General features: G+C 48.2%; 1 protein-coding gene across 4 annotated transcripts in view; it reads left to right on the top strand.

Annotated features, from left to right (window-relative positions):
- Paqr5 (progestin and adipoQ receptor family member 5) overlaps window positions 1-16,619 on the top strand; it is an 85,901-nt gene that overhangs the window by 10,113 nt on the left and 59,169 nt on the right. Inside the window, exon 1 of one of the 4 annotated variants that reach the window (XM_048793478.1) lies at window positions 7,276-7,460. The exons of 2 other annotated variants lie outside the window; for them this stretch is intronic. In XM_048793478.1, coding sequence (XP_048649435.1) covers window positions 7,436-7,460 — 25 coding nt within the window. In that variant the 5' untranslated portion in view covers window positions 7,276-7,435. Of the gene's footprint in view, window positions 1-7,275; window positions 7,461-9,421; window positions 9,527-16,619 lie in introns of those variants that run through there. One more of the 4 variants, XM_048793480.1, reaches the window with a different exon arrangement.

Below are 16,619 nucleotides of genomic sequence, written 5' to 3'. Positions count from 1 at the left end.
CAAAAAAGAGTTTCTTGATATAATTTTAACTTGCATTTTTTTTTTACCATAATAAGATGTGTCAGAGCTACAGAACTGTTTGTCTTTGCTTTTCTGTGAAGCAGTCTATTCATGTTTTTCCCAATTTCTGTTGATGACACCTCTCTCTCTCTCTCTTGCCCCCTCTCTTTCTCTCTCTCTCTCTCTCTCACACACACACACACACACACTCAGTACAGAGAATTAAATTAAACTCAGGGCTTCTGTACGTGCTAGGCCTGTGCTCTACCACCAAACTACATCCACAGCTCTCTGAGGATCTTCCTGATGGGATCCCACGTGGATGCCCCATGCCCAGCTTGATGTTTTTCTTATTGAATTGAAAGAAATCTTTAGGCATCAGGAAAACTAGTTTTTTGTCTGGAATCTAAATGGCACATCCCCCAAGCCCCATTTGGTCAAGGAGTTCTTTTTGCTATTACTGCTAATTTTTAAGAATTATTAATGCGGATGGGAGGGGAGGGGAGGGGTCTCTGACACAGAGGTTCCTGGGAGGTAGTGGGGTAAGTCGCAGAACAGGAGCAGGGGTGTTCTGTGGGCAGGAGGGCAGATACCTTGGCAGAAACGAGGAAGGAGGGTACCCTGGCCAGGAGTTTGGTGGCTGCAGTTGAGGGATCCAATGAGGTAGCCGAGGGAACCCAGGTATGTTAATGAGGTATGGAGTGTCAGGGGCGGGGACTTGACCATGTCAGCAGGAGAGGGCTTGATTGGCGGGCCCTGGAGTTGGAGCTGGAAGAGGGGAAGTGGGGAGACGCTCCTGTCCCTGTGATTGCCAGCCCAGGCTGGGAACCAGCTCATCTTTCCTTCATATTCCATCCAATATTTCCTGGCTCTTCTTCAGCCAGGCCCACAAACCAAGCACCCAGGACAGTCTCTATGCCCAAAGCCCGCTGGCTTTAACTAACCAATCCTGAACCATTTCCCGGCCCTGCCTGGCCTTTCCCATGGAGGCCCTCATCAGGCGCTGGCCCAGGCCTTCCCCTTGCTCCTGCTTCCACCTCTGACCATGGAGGACCTTGCACTGGTGGTGTTGGGGAGCGAACCCAGGGCCCCACACAAGGAAGACGTTCTTCTTTCAGTGGCCTTGCCTCTCTTTGTGGTACCTCAGATTAATTCCTAAGTCACAGTCCTGGGGGTACCACAGTTGAGTCCCTGGAGGACCCTGGGACGGGGAAGCGTGAGGGTCAGTGCTGCGGGTGGTCAGTGCCAGCAGGAATGGGCTCTGAAGAATGGAAACGAGGAGAGGCCTGGCAGGGGTCGGCCAGAGCAGACGGGAGGCCCCGGGAGTGTGTGTGCACTGTGTGCGTGGACGTGCGTGTGTGTTGTGCGTTGGGTGTAGCACAGTGGTCAGAACTGGGAGGACAGAGAAAATATATAGTGAGGACATTAATCTGATGGCCTGTGAGGCCTGCAGGAGTGAGAGGCCAAACTCACAGGGCGCCCGTGAATGCTCTGTGAAAGAATAAGTTGACTTTGTGTTGACTCCCGCTGGGGACGCAGGGTGGGGCCGGGCTGCCACGCTCATGCTACAAGACTGAAGGTTGACAGGTGGGCTAACCTCTGATGGGGCCAACCCATTCCTGTGAGTACAGTCCCCCCCTTGCCCTCTCCCTTGCTGGTACCATCCACAGTGTCCCTTCCTGGATGCTCTCAACCACCGTCGTCACTTCCTCAACCCTGTGTGCTGGCACCCCCCTCCCTCCCTTCCATCTGGCTCAATGGCGCAGGTGTTTCCCCTCCTGTCTGAAGTGAACCTCTGTCATCTTGGCCTCTACCTCCCCTTGAAGGTCCCTTGTCCCTCCACGGACCTCCCTTTGCCTGAATCAGGGTCCATACCTGTCCACTGGTTCAGATCTTTCAAGGACATTCAACCTGAGAAGAGAATTCTTAAAGACCAAAATGTCTTCAAAACTTGAAGAACTGAGGAATAACGGTGCAGGGATTGGTCGTGGCACTGCTATTGGGGGCTTGGTCCACACTCCTCACATCACACCAGATCTTTGTGTGTGGAGGCTCCTACTGTAATAAGGCTGACCTAGGTCACAGTCCTATGCTCTGCAAGACCCTAAAACCACTGGAGTCTGCAAATGCATGCACCCATTTGACAATTGCTTATGTTACCTGGTGATCACCCAAAGGGTTATTTACCTTCTTGAGAGGGGATGTGTGAGGAGATAGTCTCCATTCCGCAGGCACTTACCTAGGTCTCAGGAAGAGTGACTGGACCCTGTGCTGGGGGTCACAGGGTCCCATCCTCGGGGATGTTTGTTTTATGTCCTTCAGAGACACACATAGCAATTCACTGCTGTGCCACACAATCCCAGCTGTCAGTGCAGAGACTAAAGGGAACCCAGATGGGCTGTGCTTGGTGAGGACTTCTGGAAAGAAGAAGTGGCTCTGGGGAAGGTGGCGAAGCAGGAGGAAGAGAAAAGGAAGTCCAGGGGGAGGCCCCTGTGCCTGGCATTCTGCACCCCAGGTGTGCCCTGGGGAGGTCGAGCATCAGACCTCAGGGGTGGCCATGGCACGGTGATTGGTCACCTCAGGGGCAACAGGGGAGCCTTCTGGGAGGGAGGGAACAGGTGGCACCAGCCTGGGAGCCTGGGTGAGCTGGACTCGGGGATCTACATTTCTGTGAAGGACAGGTTCATTCACAGCTGCTCGTTCCCCAAGTCTCCCTTTATCCCCCAGCCCCCCCCTAACAGGGACCAACTGTTATTCCCAGCTAGGAGCTCAGCGATGTCTGTCACCTGGTCTCTTTCTTGGTGAAAGGTAGCAACAGGAAAGAGTGGGCTTTGAAGAAGGGTGCCAACAGGAGAAGGCTTCAGTTGCTGACACGGGGGACATCAGTAGTTCATTTCTTAAATGTTTTTGTCCACGTCCTCTCTAGAACCTGGCTAATCTTTTTTGTTTGTTTGTTTTTAATTGTAAATGAGAAAAAAAAGTATATGTGTGTGTGTGCGTGTGTGTGTGTGTGTGTGTGTGTGTGTGTGTATGAAGGAGGGTGGAGCATCCATCTGGCTTACCCAGGCCATCTTCACCTTCGTCCCCAGGATGGTTGCTGGAACTCGGTTGCTGGAGTACCACTGAACAGAACTGGGACTTTCTAGATTTATCATATGACCCCCTTGTGTTTGATCCCAGGCCAAGGATCTCACAGCAGACTGGTCACAGGGTAAGTCCAGAGACTCCAGGGTGTTAGGCTACAACCTAGAAGCAGTGTTCCAGCAACTTCTCTTCTGGAAGCACCACCTTTGCCTTTCATGTGTGCAGACCAATCTTCCTCCATGACCCGTCTTGGCTCACATCCCCAGGATTTCCTTGAGGACCCACAAAGAGCAGAGGAGGTGCCCAAGCTGCGGGTCCAGTGGCCAGGCTCCTGTTGCTGGCTGGACAAGGGCTGGGAAGGGGAGGGACACAGCCCCTGGCTGGGCTCCAGCAGCCTGGTGCTGTGAACACCCTCCATTGTCCCAAGGCCTCAGACTTGACTTTCAAAGGGAAAACACCTGATAGGGCGGCTCTGCTCCACTCCTGGGTTTGTGGTCGCAGTGGCCTACTGCGGGGAGGAGGACAGTGCTGACCAGGTCTCCAGGGGTTGAATGATACCTGCCCTAGGTGAACACCTGGAGGGTGCCCATTCCCCTCCAGCATTGCTCAACCAGAGCCTGCCAATGCTGGCGCTCTTTTTTTTTTATTTGATATTTTATTTCATTTTTGATTAACATGTGTTAATAGCACACATCAGTGGGGTTCAGGGTGGTATTTCCAACAGGCACAGGGTGTGCTCATCAAATCCAGCCTCCCTTTATCCCCCAACTCCGCTGCCCAGCCTCCAGTGATGGCTATTCTATATTCGGATCACTACTCTATGTGTTTAGCTTCCACACTCGGCTCAGCACGCCGTGTTTGTCTTTCTGCATCTGGCTTATTTCACTTAATGTGGTTAAGGTCCATGCATGTCACAAATGACGGGATTTCATTCTTCTTCACAGCTGAATGTGCAGATATGCCATTGTGTATGTACATCCCATTGTCTTTATCCCCTCACCCATTGATGGCACCTCGGTTGGCGCCATAGCCACTGTGAATAGAGGGCCCATTATTGGCAGGTGCTCTTGGGCCACCGAGGAAGAGCAGAGCAGCATCACCGTCTGCATTTGCTCAGGATGAGGAGACGGAGGTGCACGAAGGTCAGCTCGCACAGTGTCCCTTTGGGCTTCCCAAGGATGGCTCCACTCAGACTTGAACCAGGTCTTTGGGCTCCTTGCCCAGTGCTCTTTGCCTGTTAATGATGAGCCTAACATAAATGACTTCTCTGCCCCTCACTCCTCCCTTCCTGCTCTAATTTGTCCCCCTGAAACTCTAGCTGCTGACAGTTATTGGGTAAATGAATTCCCTTTGTCCAGGAATGACGGGTTGGGCCTCTGTAAGAGTTTTAGCCAGGCACAGCGGTGAACGCCTGTAACCCCAGCAACTCCAGAGGCTGAGGACGAAAGATCGCAAGTTCAAGGCCAGCTCAGACAACTTATTAAGACCTGTCTCAAAAGAAAAGAATTAGGGCTGGGGCTGTAGCTCAGAGGTAGAGTGCCTGCCTTTCACGTGTGAGGATCGAAATCCTCAGCACCACATAAAAATAAATAAAGGTACTGTGTCCATCTACAACTAAAAAAAAATTTTTTTAAAAAAGAAAAAATAAATAAATGGGTTAAGAATGTAGCTCAGTGGTAGTATGCCCCTGCACTCAATTCCTAGTGTCAAAAAAGTGAGAGTTTTCTCTAATAATCTCACATCATCATCACAACACCTTCCCTCTTCCCAAGTATTAGCATGTTCCTTGGGCCCTTCCTTAAAGACCCAAAGAAATGAATCTCTAATGGTGAAATCTCTAGTCTTGGTATCTAGAAGGCAGTCCTTGACTCAGGCTACAGGAGGGACAACTTTTCTGCCTCCTTACCCAGATACCTGCCCAGGATGACATTCCAGAGTCAAGAAATGCGAGGTCCTATCACCAAGTTTGTTTCCACCTTGACAGTACCCACTACTTCACGTACCCACAGCATCTGTGTGGCACCATCTATTTGGAGAAAAAAATCATGGAAGTGATTTTTTTTTCTTGTCACTTTTCATCTAGAGGCCCAGCTTCCCCCCATTGAACAAAGTGAATTATTTTCCACAGTAGGTGGTGACAGTTGGGGCTTTGAGGTCAGGAAGGAACAGTTTGGGTTTAGGGACAGTTACAGTGAGAAACCTCTTCACCCACTTGAGTGTCACTACTCACAGCTTCCGCTTCCTGTTGGGCCCTCTTGGGTTTGGGCCAGCCTCTCACATCACAGCGTGTGTGTGTGTGTGTGTGTGTGTGTGCATGCACGCACACGTATACACACACACACACACACACACAGCCAGCCTGGAGCCTTGGAGGTGGTCCTGGCTACAGAGGACCAGGGAAGGCAGGAGGAACTGTTTGCATCTTCCTGAGTCTGCGGTACGTTCTTGAGGGCTGATTTAGAGGGATCCGTGATTCCCATTCTCCCTGAGTTTTTGAGTGATTCATTTTGCCTCAGCCTTAAAAAAAAAGAAAAGAAAGAGAAAAAAAAGTGCTTAATAATGGTCGAATGATGACCTTGTGTCACATTTCTGCCACCGGGGCTCTTCATCCACTGTTGCATTCAAATATTGTGAGATGTTTACTTTACTTATGACATTGGGTTAGCAGGAAAAATACCATCTGTCCTGGTGAGGAGGAAGGAGAATAAATCTTGTGGTCTATCTGGTAGCCAGGGGCAGGGCAGAGAAGGCAGGGGCTTAGTCATAGAACAGTTAGAGCAGCAGTTGCTCCTTATTGAACACCTACTGTGCACCAAGTGCTTATTGAATACCTGCTGTGCACCAAGACTTCCGTGATGTTCTGACCAGTGTGCAGACACATCAAAGAGGCAGTTACTCCGGGGATTATGAAAGTGTCCATCCAGAGGGACGTTGGGGAAATTAAATGGCATGTAAAGTGCCCACAGGGCTTAGGTAGATGAAGTGCTGAATAACTGTGATTTCCAACCAACATCATCATCTCCATTTTATAGAGGAGGAGAGAGGGACACAGGGAGGCTTCAGGACGCAGCCAGGTAGAGCTGACTTCAGCACACAAATGCCACATCACCCATGAAAATGATGTATGTCGTGGGCAGAGTAGATGCATCTGCCAGGGCTCCCCAACCTAAGCTCCTCATGGGCTGTGGAGCCACTTGCAATAATGGATCCCTCTAAATCATGCCTTTCCCATCTGGCCAGGTCCTTCTCTGATCCCCTCTAGTCTCAGCTGAGGCCCTGAGCACCTGCCAGTACCCCTCCCCCAGTTTATGTGACTCCTTCCTTCTTGCCAGTCCACACCTCCCTGGCTCCTTGGCTGCCTGACCGTTTCCCCCTCCCCTGTGAGATGTGCTCTTTGGGTAATAATTATGTGGAATGGTTTACCACCAATTTATTGGTTAACAACCCCCCACCCCCGGTGGTGTTAATGATTGTTAAGGAAAGTGTCTCAGGAAGGCAAATCACTGGAGAAGGGAGGTGCAGCCGCTTCTTGGGCCTCCCTCAGGAGCCTTTGCTCTGGAGTTGGAATGTCCCTAGGGCGGCTGCTTCCTGGCCTGTCTTTGCACACTTCCCACCCCCATCCCAGTGCGTGCATACACACACCACACACACGCACGTACACACGCTGTGCTGTACTCCCTTTTCTTGTCTCTGAACCCAGGGCCAGTAGGTCTCCGCTTGATGGTTGCCTGTCAGCTCCTCCTCACTCTGGTCCTTGACTGTCCTCACTCTGGTCCTTGACAGCTCCCTTTTCTGCTAAAGCAAGTCCTCACTGTCTTTTGGGACCCCTGGGTGGCCTCTTGATCACCCCACCTCCTTGCTCTGAGCCTTCCTTCTCTGAAAGCCCTGAGCCCCTGGGCAGGTCTTCTCCTAGCACACCCGAGTGCTGGGCTCTGTACTCGACTTAAAGGACCCAGCAGTGAATGAGACAGAAGCCCTGCCACCCAGGAGGGGACAGACCTGCTCCAGGAGCACCACCCAGCCTGAGATGCAGCAGAGGTCAGAGGAGGGGAGAGGTCTGGAGGCTGATGAAGGGGGAAGGGAGCTTTTCCAGGCGGGGGAGGAGGTGGGCAGCTGGGGCAGTGTGGGCAGGTCAAGGTCTGTGGTCAGATGACCCCTGTGGATTTATATAGAGTGTCACCCGAGGAATGTCCAGCTGGCTGTGCAAAGAGACAGTCACCCCTTGAAGTCTCTCTCTCCTGCTCTGGCTGCTCCCACAGTTTAAAGGTGTGCCTATCTCCTCTGCAAGAAGGGACTCTGCGAGGGCAGCCAGGACTGCTGCACCCTTTCCAACAGGGACCCTGCACCGGGCATGAGCTCACTAAGGGGCCGCAGAGGTGAGTGTGAGGCACACCTCCTTCAGGACCTGCCATCCGCTGGGCCACCTGCTTGCTCCTTGTTCATCTGGTACCATCCTGAGCTCCTTGAATTTCTGCCCTTTTTGTCTCCCAATAGATTCAAGGCCTGGTGAAGTGAGTGAGCCCAGAGGCTCAGGATTCTGTGTCCCCTTGGCCACAAGTAGAATCACCACTGGGGCTTGATAACAGGCTGCTGCAGGGACCCCGATCTAGAAGGCCTGAGATAGAAGATAGACCAGCTAGGGAAGGACCTGGGTCATTAGGCTGCACGGTTGGGGCTGTCGGCCAGGGTGGGTTTCCAGGCCCAGTCTGCACCCTAACTGCAGCCTTCCTTACCCCTCTGCCCCAGGCCAGGATCTGAACCTCAGACTGCACCTGGGGAGCTCAGAGCCCAAGGAGCAGGGATGGTGCTGGAGCTGGAGGCTGTCTCCCAAAGGCTCCTGTCTGGGGTCTCTGTTCCAGCCAGAGGGGCCTCTGTGCTCCCAGCTCACTGCCTCTGGACATGTGAAGGCACCAGCCTGGCCCCAAGTCTCCCTCTCTTCCCCCTCCCTTCCTTCCACTGTGTCCTGGGCTGGCTCCTGCAGGCTGCTGCCTTATCTCTGTCTAAGTTTCTGATCAGATTAGCTGCTTGAGAAGAAATGGAGGGAGCCTGTGCTTTCCCCAGGGGCCTGAGGGGACGTCAGCCACAGTCACCTTCCTTGGCTCTTTCCCAGACTCGGGGGAGGAGTCAGCCTGCTGCACCTGCCCCCAGAGGCCAACTGAGCAGGTAGCTAGAGCCCTAAAGAGGCCACCCAGGCTGGCACTGGGCACCAAGTTCTATCTATAGGGTCAGGCAGTCCAGCTCTGGGGGGCTCCACTTCTCTTACTTTGGACCAACAATCACAGTGGTCCTAACTCTAACTGCTGCATCATCACCTGGGCCCACCTCCGCTCACCAGATGCTCTGAGATAGTTACCTGAGCTGGGCAGGGCCGGGCATCAGCATTTAAAAACATTCCCTGAGTGCTCCTGATGCACATCCAGAGCTGAGATTCCCGGCACCCACCCTTCCAGCTGGGAGGATGGGTGCAAGTAGTTGTTTCCCACCCACTGCAGTGAAAAAAACCAGAGCTGTTCGCGTGCCTGTCACATAACGCCTTAATAAATATTTGTGTTTTACAAAAAGGTATTTTCAAAATGAAAGACAACAGACCCAAATATTTGATCATTTGAAATACAAAACATTTTAGAACACTAAGTAAATGTAAACTTACAAAAATATACATTATTATTCTAGTCTGTTTGTTAGTGGATAAAACAAACGAAAAGGAAGTCTCCAAAACCCAAATCTACACACTTCACAAACACAAAATTTCGTCATAAAATCTTGAAGGGGAGATATTATTTGATGCTTCTTGAAACAGAAGAATGTTGGCAGTATACTTATGTCACAAGTATGATTTTTTTTTCCTAGAAAAATTTCCAGAAAAATCTTTTCCTGACTCTACCCTAGTTGGGGCATGGCGAGAAAATATCTGTATGTGATATCTTCCGATATTTCCCACTGATGAGGCCTTGGCTTTTCTTGGGGGACTGCTGTCTTTAATTTACAAGGAGCCATCATCACTCTTGTTTCCAAAGGATTTCTGTTTTGTCTTTAAGTTCTTCAGTTTTATCTTGTTCAGATGGAGATTCTGATGCAACGTTTCCTGTGTTAGTTTCAAAACTGTCATGTTGATATTCCACATGCCAGGAAAGTGTGTGACTAATAACTACGTTTGCTATAGTCTTCGTCTGCTGCCACAGGGCCTCCCAGCAGGCCCCAGGACACCTTTCCCATTTCAGGTTTTATTTTATTTTATTTTTTGCATCATTAGTCTCCCCTTTCCAAAACGTATACACACCTTAAGAGATGAGGATAATGAACTTCCAAGCCTGGCTTCACCAATGACCTGCTCTTGGCCCATCTGGTCTCATCTCCAACCCTTACTCAGGCCCCTGGATCACAGTGAGATTCGGCTGCAGCCCATCCACGGCATCCTGTCAACTCATCTGCAGTTACTTCAGTAAGCATCTCTAAATGCAGAGGGTCCTGTCAAACATGTAACCACAATCCTGTGGCTGCATCTTAACAACTGATCCTTCCCATCAGAAAATATCCAGTGTCTGAATTTTCACAATTGTCTCATACATTTTTCCCTCTTTTTTTGTTATTGGTACATTATAGTTGTACATAATGGTGGGATTTGTTCTCACATTTTTGTACATGCACACAATGTAACAATATAATTTGAGCAATATCATTCCCCAGAATTTCCCCCTTTCCTTTCCCATCTCCCTCCCTTTCCTGTACTCTGCAGATCTACCTTTGATTTTCATGAGCCACCCCCCCCCACTTTCCTTTTTCCTCTCTAGCTTTCACATATGAGAGAAAATATGTGATAAACGGTGCTGGGGAAACTGTGTATAATATTTTTAGAAGAATGAAATTAGACCCTTGTCTCTCCCCCTACACAAAAATCAACTCAAAATGGATGAAAGGCCTAGGGATTAGACCAGAAGCTATGCCACTCCTAGAAGAAAACATAGGGTCAACAGTCCAGCTTTTAGGCACAGGCAGTGACTTTCTCAATAAGACCCCTAGAGCTCAGGAAATAATGCCAAGAGTTAATAAATGGGATGGCACCAAATTAAAAAGCTGCTGCACAGCAAATGAAACCATTAAGAATGTGAAAAGAGGCTTCCAGAATGGGAGAAAATCTTTGCTAGCTACTTTTCTGACAGAGGATTAATATCCAGAATACATTAAAAACTCATACTTTTTAAATACTTGAATTGTTTGAAATTTCAAATTTTTTTAGGGGCTTGAATCTAAAAGTGCTTCATCGTGGAGCCACGTCCCTGTCCTTTTATTTCTTATTTTGAGACAGAGTCTTACTGAGTTGCTGAGGTTTTCACCAAGTGGCTGAGACTGGCCTCAAACTTTAGATCCTCCTGCTTCAGCCTTCCTAGTTGCTGAGATTATATGTATATTGTCACCAGGCCCAGCTGATATTTCAGATGTTTAACAATTCTGAAATGAAAACTTCAGAGCAAAGCGTACAGTTTTGGCACTGAAATGTAGTATTCATGAAGGCAATATGGGAAGCACTGGGTGGAAGGGGCTAGACAGTGTGGTCAGACCTTGTTCTAGGCTTCTGACTGCAGTGGGCAGCAAAAGTCATTTGATGGCTCAGCAAACATTCACTGAACAGTAACTGTGCCCAGCCCTGGCCTGGGCACCACAGACAGCAATGAATGACAGACTTGGTCTATTTTGACTGAGGGAAACCAGGAGCCTGACATGGCATATACCCTTCCCATAGAACCCACAGAAGAGAGTGGAAGCTAGTTTCACTGTATTTTATGCCATGATCATTGCAGATTTTATGCCGAATGTTTTTGAAAAAAAATGGGGTGCAGCCATTATGTGAAGCAGTTTTGTTTTTAAATTATGCCAGTATTACTTAAAAATAATTTATTACTAACCTGTCTTTAGTGCAAAATTAGAATGCATGGAATATTTGTGAGTATGTGTTAAAATTGAATAGTCCAAATCAATGCACTTCATTTCTTCCTGACAGTTTAGCAAACATTTTTCTGGTCTGAAAAATAAAAGTTAAACATTAGTTGTTATTGATTTGTGCATTATAGATTGAAATGTCCACTTGATAAGATTTACTACAGTGTTGTGAAGTAGGGACATACAAATTTAATTTAATCAGGTTAATTGACCCTGAAGAATTAAAGTCATCTTACTCTAGTGATACCTGCATACCCATGTGTAGAGCAGCACAATTCACAATAGCCAAACTATGGAACCAGCCTAGGTGTTCATCAATAGATGAATGGATAAAGAAAATGTGGTATATATACACAATGGAGTTTTATTCAGCCATAAAGAAAAATGAAATTATGGCATTTGCTGGAAAATGGATGGAACTAGAGACCATCATGTTAAGCAAAATAAGTCACATTCAGAAGGTTAAGGGTCCTAGGTTTTCTCTTGAGTAGAAGCTAGAGAGGAAAAAGGAAAACAAAGATGGGGGCAGATCTCCTAAAAATGAAGGGAGATCAGTAGAGAAAAGGGACCAAGGTGGGGGAAGGGGACACAAAGAAGGAAGAGGGAAGTGTTGGGGAGTGATACTGACCAAATAATACTGTTATATTGTGTGCATGTATGAATATGCAACAGCAAATCCCATCAATATGTACAGCCATAATGCACCAATTAAAAATATATAGAAAAAAATTCAATCTTCTATGTCTGAAGATTCTGCACCACTATCATTGGTTTCATCCTCAGCACCACACATATAAAATGTGTTTGCCATTCACACTGCAGTGCTCTAAACAAACCATGCAAGACGATTTTTGGAAATATGCTGACAATGCGCATGTACTGAGAATTCTAGACTCTGCTCCCTCGCGGTGCATGAAAAGACAAACACGCCTCCTGTTGAATATATTGCTACTGTTAACCTTTGTAGCTGTATGAGGAACAGAATTACACAACAAAAGGTTATAAACTAATTTTTGGACTAAAAAAAACTGTGATGGTTATGCAGTAAAAAAAAAAGAGTACTCTACAAAGCATTGTGGAATGGGTAGAATTTCATTCTTGGGAAAAGGTGAAAGAAGAGATTCTCAGCCAAATAGCAGGAACAGAAGCCTGGAGGTGGAAAGCTCCTGCTGTGTCTGGGACAGAGTGTAGGTATAATGGCAAGACCAGTAGGAGGTAAGGCTGGGGCTCAGTGCACTTTGGAGGGCCTGAGAATATGCCAAGGAGTGGGGTCCTCCAGGACAACTGGAGGGGACTACATAATTTTCTCAAAAGAGTATGAAGTGTGGACCACGAGAAAGGAGAGAACCTTCAGGAACAATGAGGGCTTGCATTTTCAAGCCCTTCCTGGAGCCCTGCATCCACTAGATCATGGATCCCAGGGGTTGGACCCATGTCTGCCTTGGATCTCCAGGGATGACACAGTGGCTGGAACACAGCAAATTGCTCCATATATAGTCCATGGTCCTGTCCAGCATGTGCCTCTCCTGACCTCCTCCACCTCCACTTATGGTGATGACTGAGGGCGACCTTGAGGCTTTCAGCTCTAGGAAATGGGGTGACTTTTCCAAATGCATGACACTAGGCTTTAGGACTCAGGCCCTATCTGACCAGATGCCCCTGGGCCAGCAGGCACGATGAGCACACATGACCTTCTCAGTGGGGGGGGTATGAGGGCATGCCGACCTTTGCTGTCCCTGGGTTGGCTGACATGGTTGAGTCTTCCAAGACTGGCTAAGCATGAAGGACTCATTCATTTATTTCCTTTTAGCAGCATTGTTGCTTTGGAAAATAATCACCACCACCACGAATCCATGGTGGGCCAATTCTGGTGTTGGAGGACAGTGGAAAAAAGGGAGTAGAACAAACCCCTAGATTTGCTGGCTTCACTCTGTCTGGAGAGAACCACAGTGAACGCTTTGGGAAACAGCCTTCCCAACATTGTTTCTGTCCATAAATATGAGCAGTTAAGCGTAGCACAGTTTTGCACGGATGGTACTACAAGATTTATGCTGTTCCCCAACCTGTTCTTTTTTTTTTTAATTTAATAACTTGTCATGACAAGTTTCCTGTCAGTTACCCAGATCTATAACATTTTTAGTAGCCACACAGTACACGTTTGCATGGATGGACCATACTTACCCAGCCAGCTTTGGATTGTTTCCAGTTTTTCTCTGCAGTGTGCCAAGGAATCATTCAGTGTTTTCGAGATGTGCAATAATCACCTAGCAGTAAATATTTAGAATAGCTGAAATAGCTAGCAAAAAAAAAAAAAGAGAAAGGAAAGTAGGTTTAGTTCCCTCCCTAAGTCCTAAAGCCCAGCTGGGAGGTCACCATGGCAACCTCCTGGCAGCCTCTTTCATAGAGCGCCACCCTTTGAGTCTCCACACCAGGCAGGGAGGTGGCTGGGAGCCGGGGAAGCAGCCTGTTTTCAGGCAGTTTTATGAACCCAGGGCTAAAGCGCAGCAGAGAGCATTACCGTGGGCTGGGATGGCTTAGGGTGCAATGGTGACGAGAGCCACCTTTCATCAACTGCTTGTTATCTGGCAGATACCATGGTTTTTTATCTCCACAGGAGATATAGATACTTTCATTATCCTCTTTCAAGTAATGAGGAAATCAGGGATTAGGTTGCTGTCTGAGAGCACACAGTAAATGATGGAGTCAGTGTGTCAAGTTGGCTTGCATTCACTCCTCAGAATTCTCCTAAACGCCTGACCTGGGGTCACCAGTGTCTCTCCCACCGCCTGTGGGAAAACTTGTCCGGTCAACCAGGCTCCCTAAGGGCATCTGTTCCCACTGCGATTGTTTGGGACACCTACTGTCTGCCTCTGGCCTCTGGCCTTCAGGCTCCATCTGGCCAGCTGCTGCTGCATACCCTACACTACCTCCACACTGAACTGCAGAGAATTCTCCAAATTGTATACAGTAGTCTCCACTCATCCACGGGGGATGTGTTCCAAGACCCCCAGCAGATGCCTGGAACTGTGGACGGTACCAAACCTATACAAACTTTTTTTCTGGTATATACATACCTATGATAAAGTTTAATTTCTAAATTAGGCACAGTAAGAGATCGACAATGACAACTAATACTAAAACAGAATAATTATAACAATATCCTGTAATAAAGGTTATGTGAATGTGATCTCTTTCTATCAAAAGATCCAAGATGAATATTGATCTTTTCAGACCAATATTGGCTATGGGTTACCCAGACTGCAGATACTCTCCCTTAACCCTGGGGCCTTTTCTCTTGCCGTACCCTCAGATCCCCTCCTGGGGCTGCTGCACCTACTCAAGAGGTCTTTCCTGACTTCCGAGTGTGATGCTCCTCCTCTGTGTTCCCTAGAAGCATCTGGTTCTAGCTTCTACTTGCCATTAGCTATGCCATGTGGCAGTTGTTAGTGCCGATCTGCATTAGCCTGGGAGCTCTTAGGGGATGGAGCTGTGGTATCCCCTTCTTCATCCCGGTATCCTGCCAAAGCCTTGGGCAGATAGTAGACATTCAGTGGCTGAGTGCTGAATGAATAAGTGATTGCACATATTCCCATCAAAGAAAGGGAAGGGCAGGGACTGAGTTAACCTCAGCCCACCAGGAGCCACACCTGTACGTTCCCAGGCATTGCCCACAACACCTGTGCCCAGCCTCCGTCTGCTTTAAGCCAGCCTGCTCCCTCCAACCCCCCACAGTTCCTGCTCATGCCAAGCCAGGGAAATGGAGGTCCTCGGTGAAGCCTGTGTCCTCCCCCCCACCCCAGCTTTGTGATGCCCCACTGGGTCCATGAACTTGACTTTTTCTCAGCCCTTGGGTCCTCCTCTCTGTGTTCCTCTCTCTGGGGGAAATCTGAGTACACCCTGGGTTTTGAAAGTCACTTGTCTCTATCTCCCAAATTTGTCTGAAGCCTCAACTTAAGTGTCATCCCATTTAATTTTTTAATTAATTCATTTATTTATTTATACATACAAGGATTGAACCCAAGGGCACACAACACAGAGCCACATCCCCAGCCCTTTTTATGTTTTATTTAGGGACAGGGTATTGCTAAATTGCTTAGAGTCTCACTGAGTTGCTGAAGCTGGCTTTGAACTCTTGATCCTCCTGCCTCAGCCTCCTGAGCTGCTGGGATTTCAGGCGTGTGCCACTGAACTGGGTAGTCCCATATTTTAAAACTGCAGATCAGTGCAAATGGAACTCATCTTGTCTGGAAGCTGCCTGGGTCCTTCTCATCTCCTACATTGGTATCCTTTCCCCACCTGTGGGAAATGTAGTCTGGATCCAGTGTGTTCTGGGTGCCTGGCTGGGTTGCCAAATCTCTCTCCTTGTGATCAGACACTTGACTTTTATCACCAGGGTCCCAAGCATGAGCTCCAGGCCAAACCTGGTGGGAGTGGTGAGGGAGTGGGGGGCTCAACAGACCCCGGTGTGAGGAAGCAGAAGCTGTAGATCTTCAGGTTTGTCAAAAGAATTGGGAGTCCAGGTTTCTATGTGAGGCCCCTTGATTTTTAAAGGTAGGCCCAGGGTGTTTTGTATGTTTTTCTCTCTTTTGGTGTGTGTGTGTGTGTGGTGCCAGGGATTTTGTTCTATTTTTCCCTAACAGATTTGATTTTTATAGAGCAGTTTTAAGTTTACAGAAAAATTGCATCGTGGCTACAGAATTTCCACATGCTCCTCCTCTCTCCTTCCCCAGCTCCCTCCATGATTAACATTCTGTGTTAGTGTGGTATGTTTGTTAAAATAGATGAATCAATCCTGATACATTATTGACTAATATTCACTGTTCACATTGGGGTTCACTCTGTGTTGTGCCTTCTATGAGCTTTGACAAATGCACAACATCACGTAGCCACCCTTACAGTACAGTGCTAGTAACTTAAAACACGTTAGGAGCCAGGAGTCTCTGCTGTCCACTCTTCCATCTCACCGTGCCCCTCCTTCTCACTATTATCTACCCCACTCTTGGTTCAGCTCCTCTCCTCTCCTCTCTCTCTAATCCTAACAGTTTCCCACCCCTGCAAATGGCCAGTGTCCTGTCTCACCTCTCTGCCAGCCTCCAGCCTCCCCGAGGCACCCGGAGGTGGGACTGACACATCTGTCTCCCTAGCACCTACACAGGGTTGCTGCTGCTTTTGAGAGTCCCTGCATCTGTTGGGACTGGGGCTCTGGGGAAAATGTTTTGGGTGCAGTTGACAGGGTGCGTGTGGCAAGGGCCAATCTCAAGGGTCAGTGGTGGCAGGGAGGAGGGGGTTCAGTTTTCAAGCTGAGGACAACCCAGCTCTGGATGTAAGGATGTTTGAATTCTTTTTTTTTTTTTTTTTTTTTTGGTAATTTTTTTTCATTGTGGGTTGTTCAAAATCATTTACAAAGTTTCTTTTGACATATCATATTCCATCACTTTGATTCAATGTGGGTTATGAACTCCCACCCTCACCCCTATACACAGATAGCAGTAATCACATCACGTTTCACATCCATTGATTTACAAATTGCCTATCCTAGTGTCTGTTGTGCTCCTCTTGCCTTTCCCATCCTCCACCCTCCCCCCTCCCAAAATAAC

Source organism: Marmota marmota, unplaced genomic scaffold (genome assembly GCF_001458135.2).
Source record: "Marmota marmota marmota unplaced genomic scaffold, marMar, whole genome shotgun sequence".
Lineage (NCBI taxonomy): Eukaryota > Metazoa > Chordata > Mammalia > Rodentia > Sciuridae > Marmota > Marmota marmota.
The sequence above is the reverse complement of the archived record's forward strand: the minus strand, read 5'-3'. Positions and strand labels throughout refer to the sequence as shown.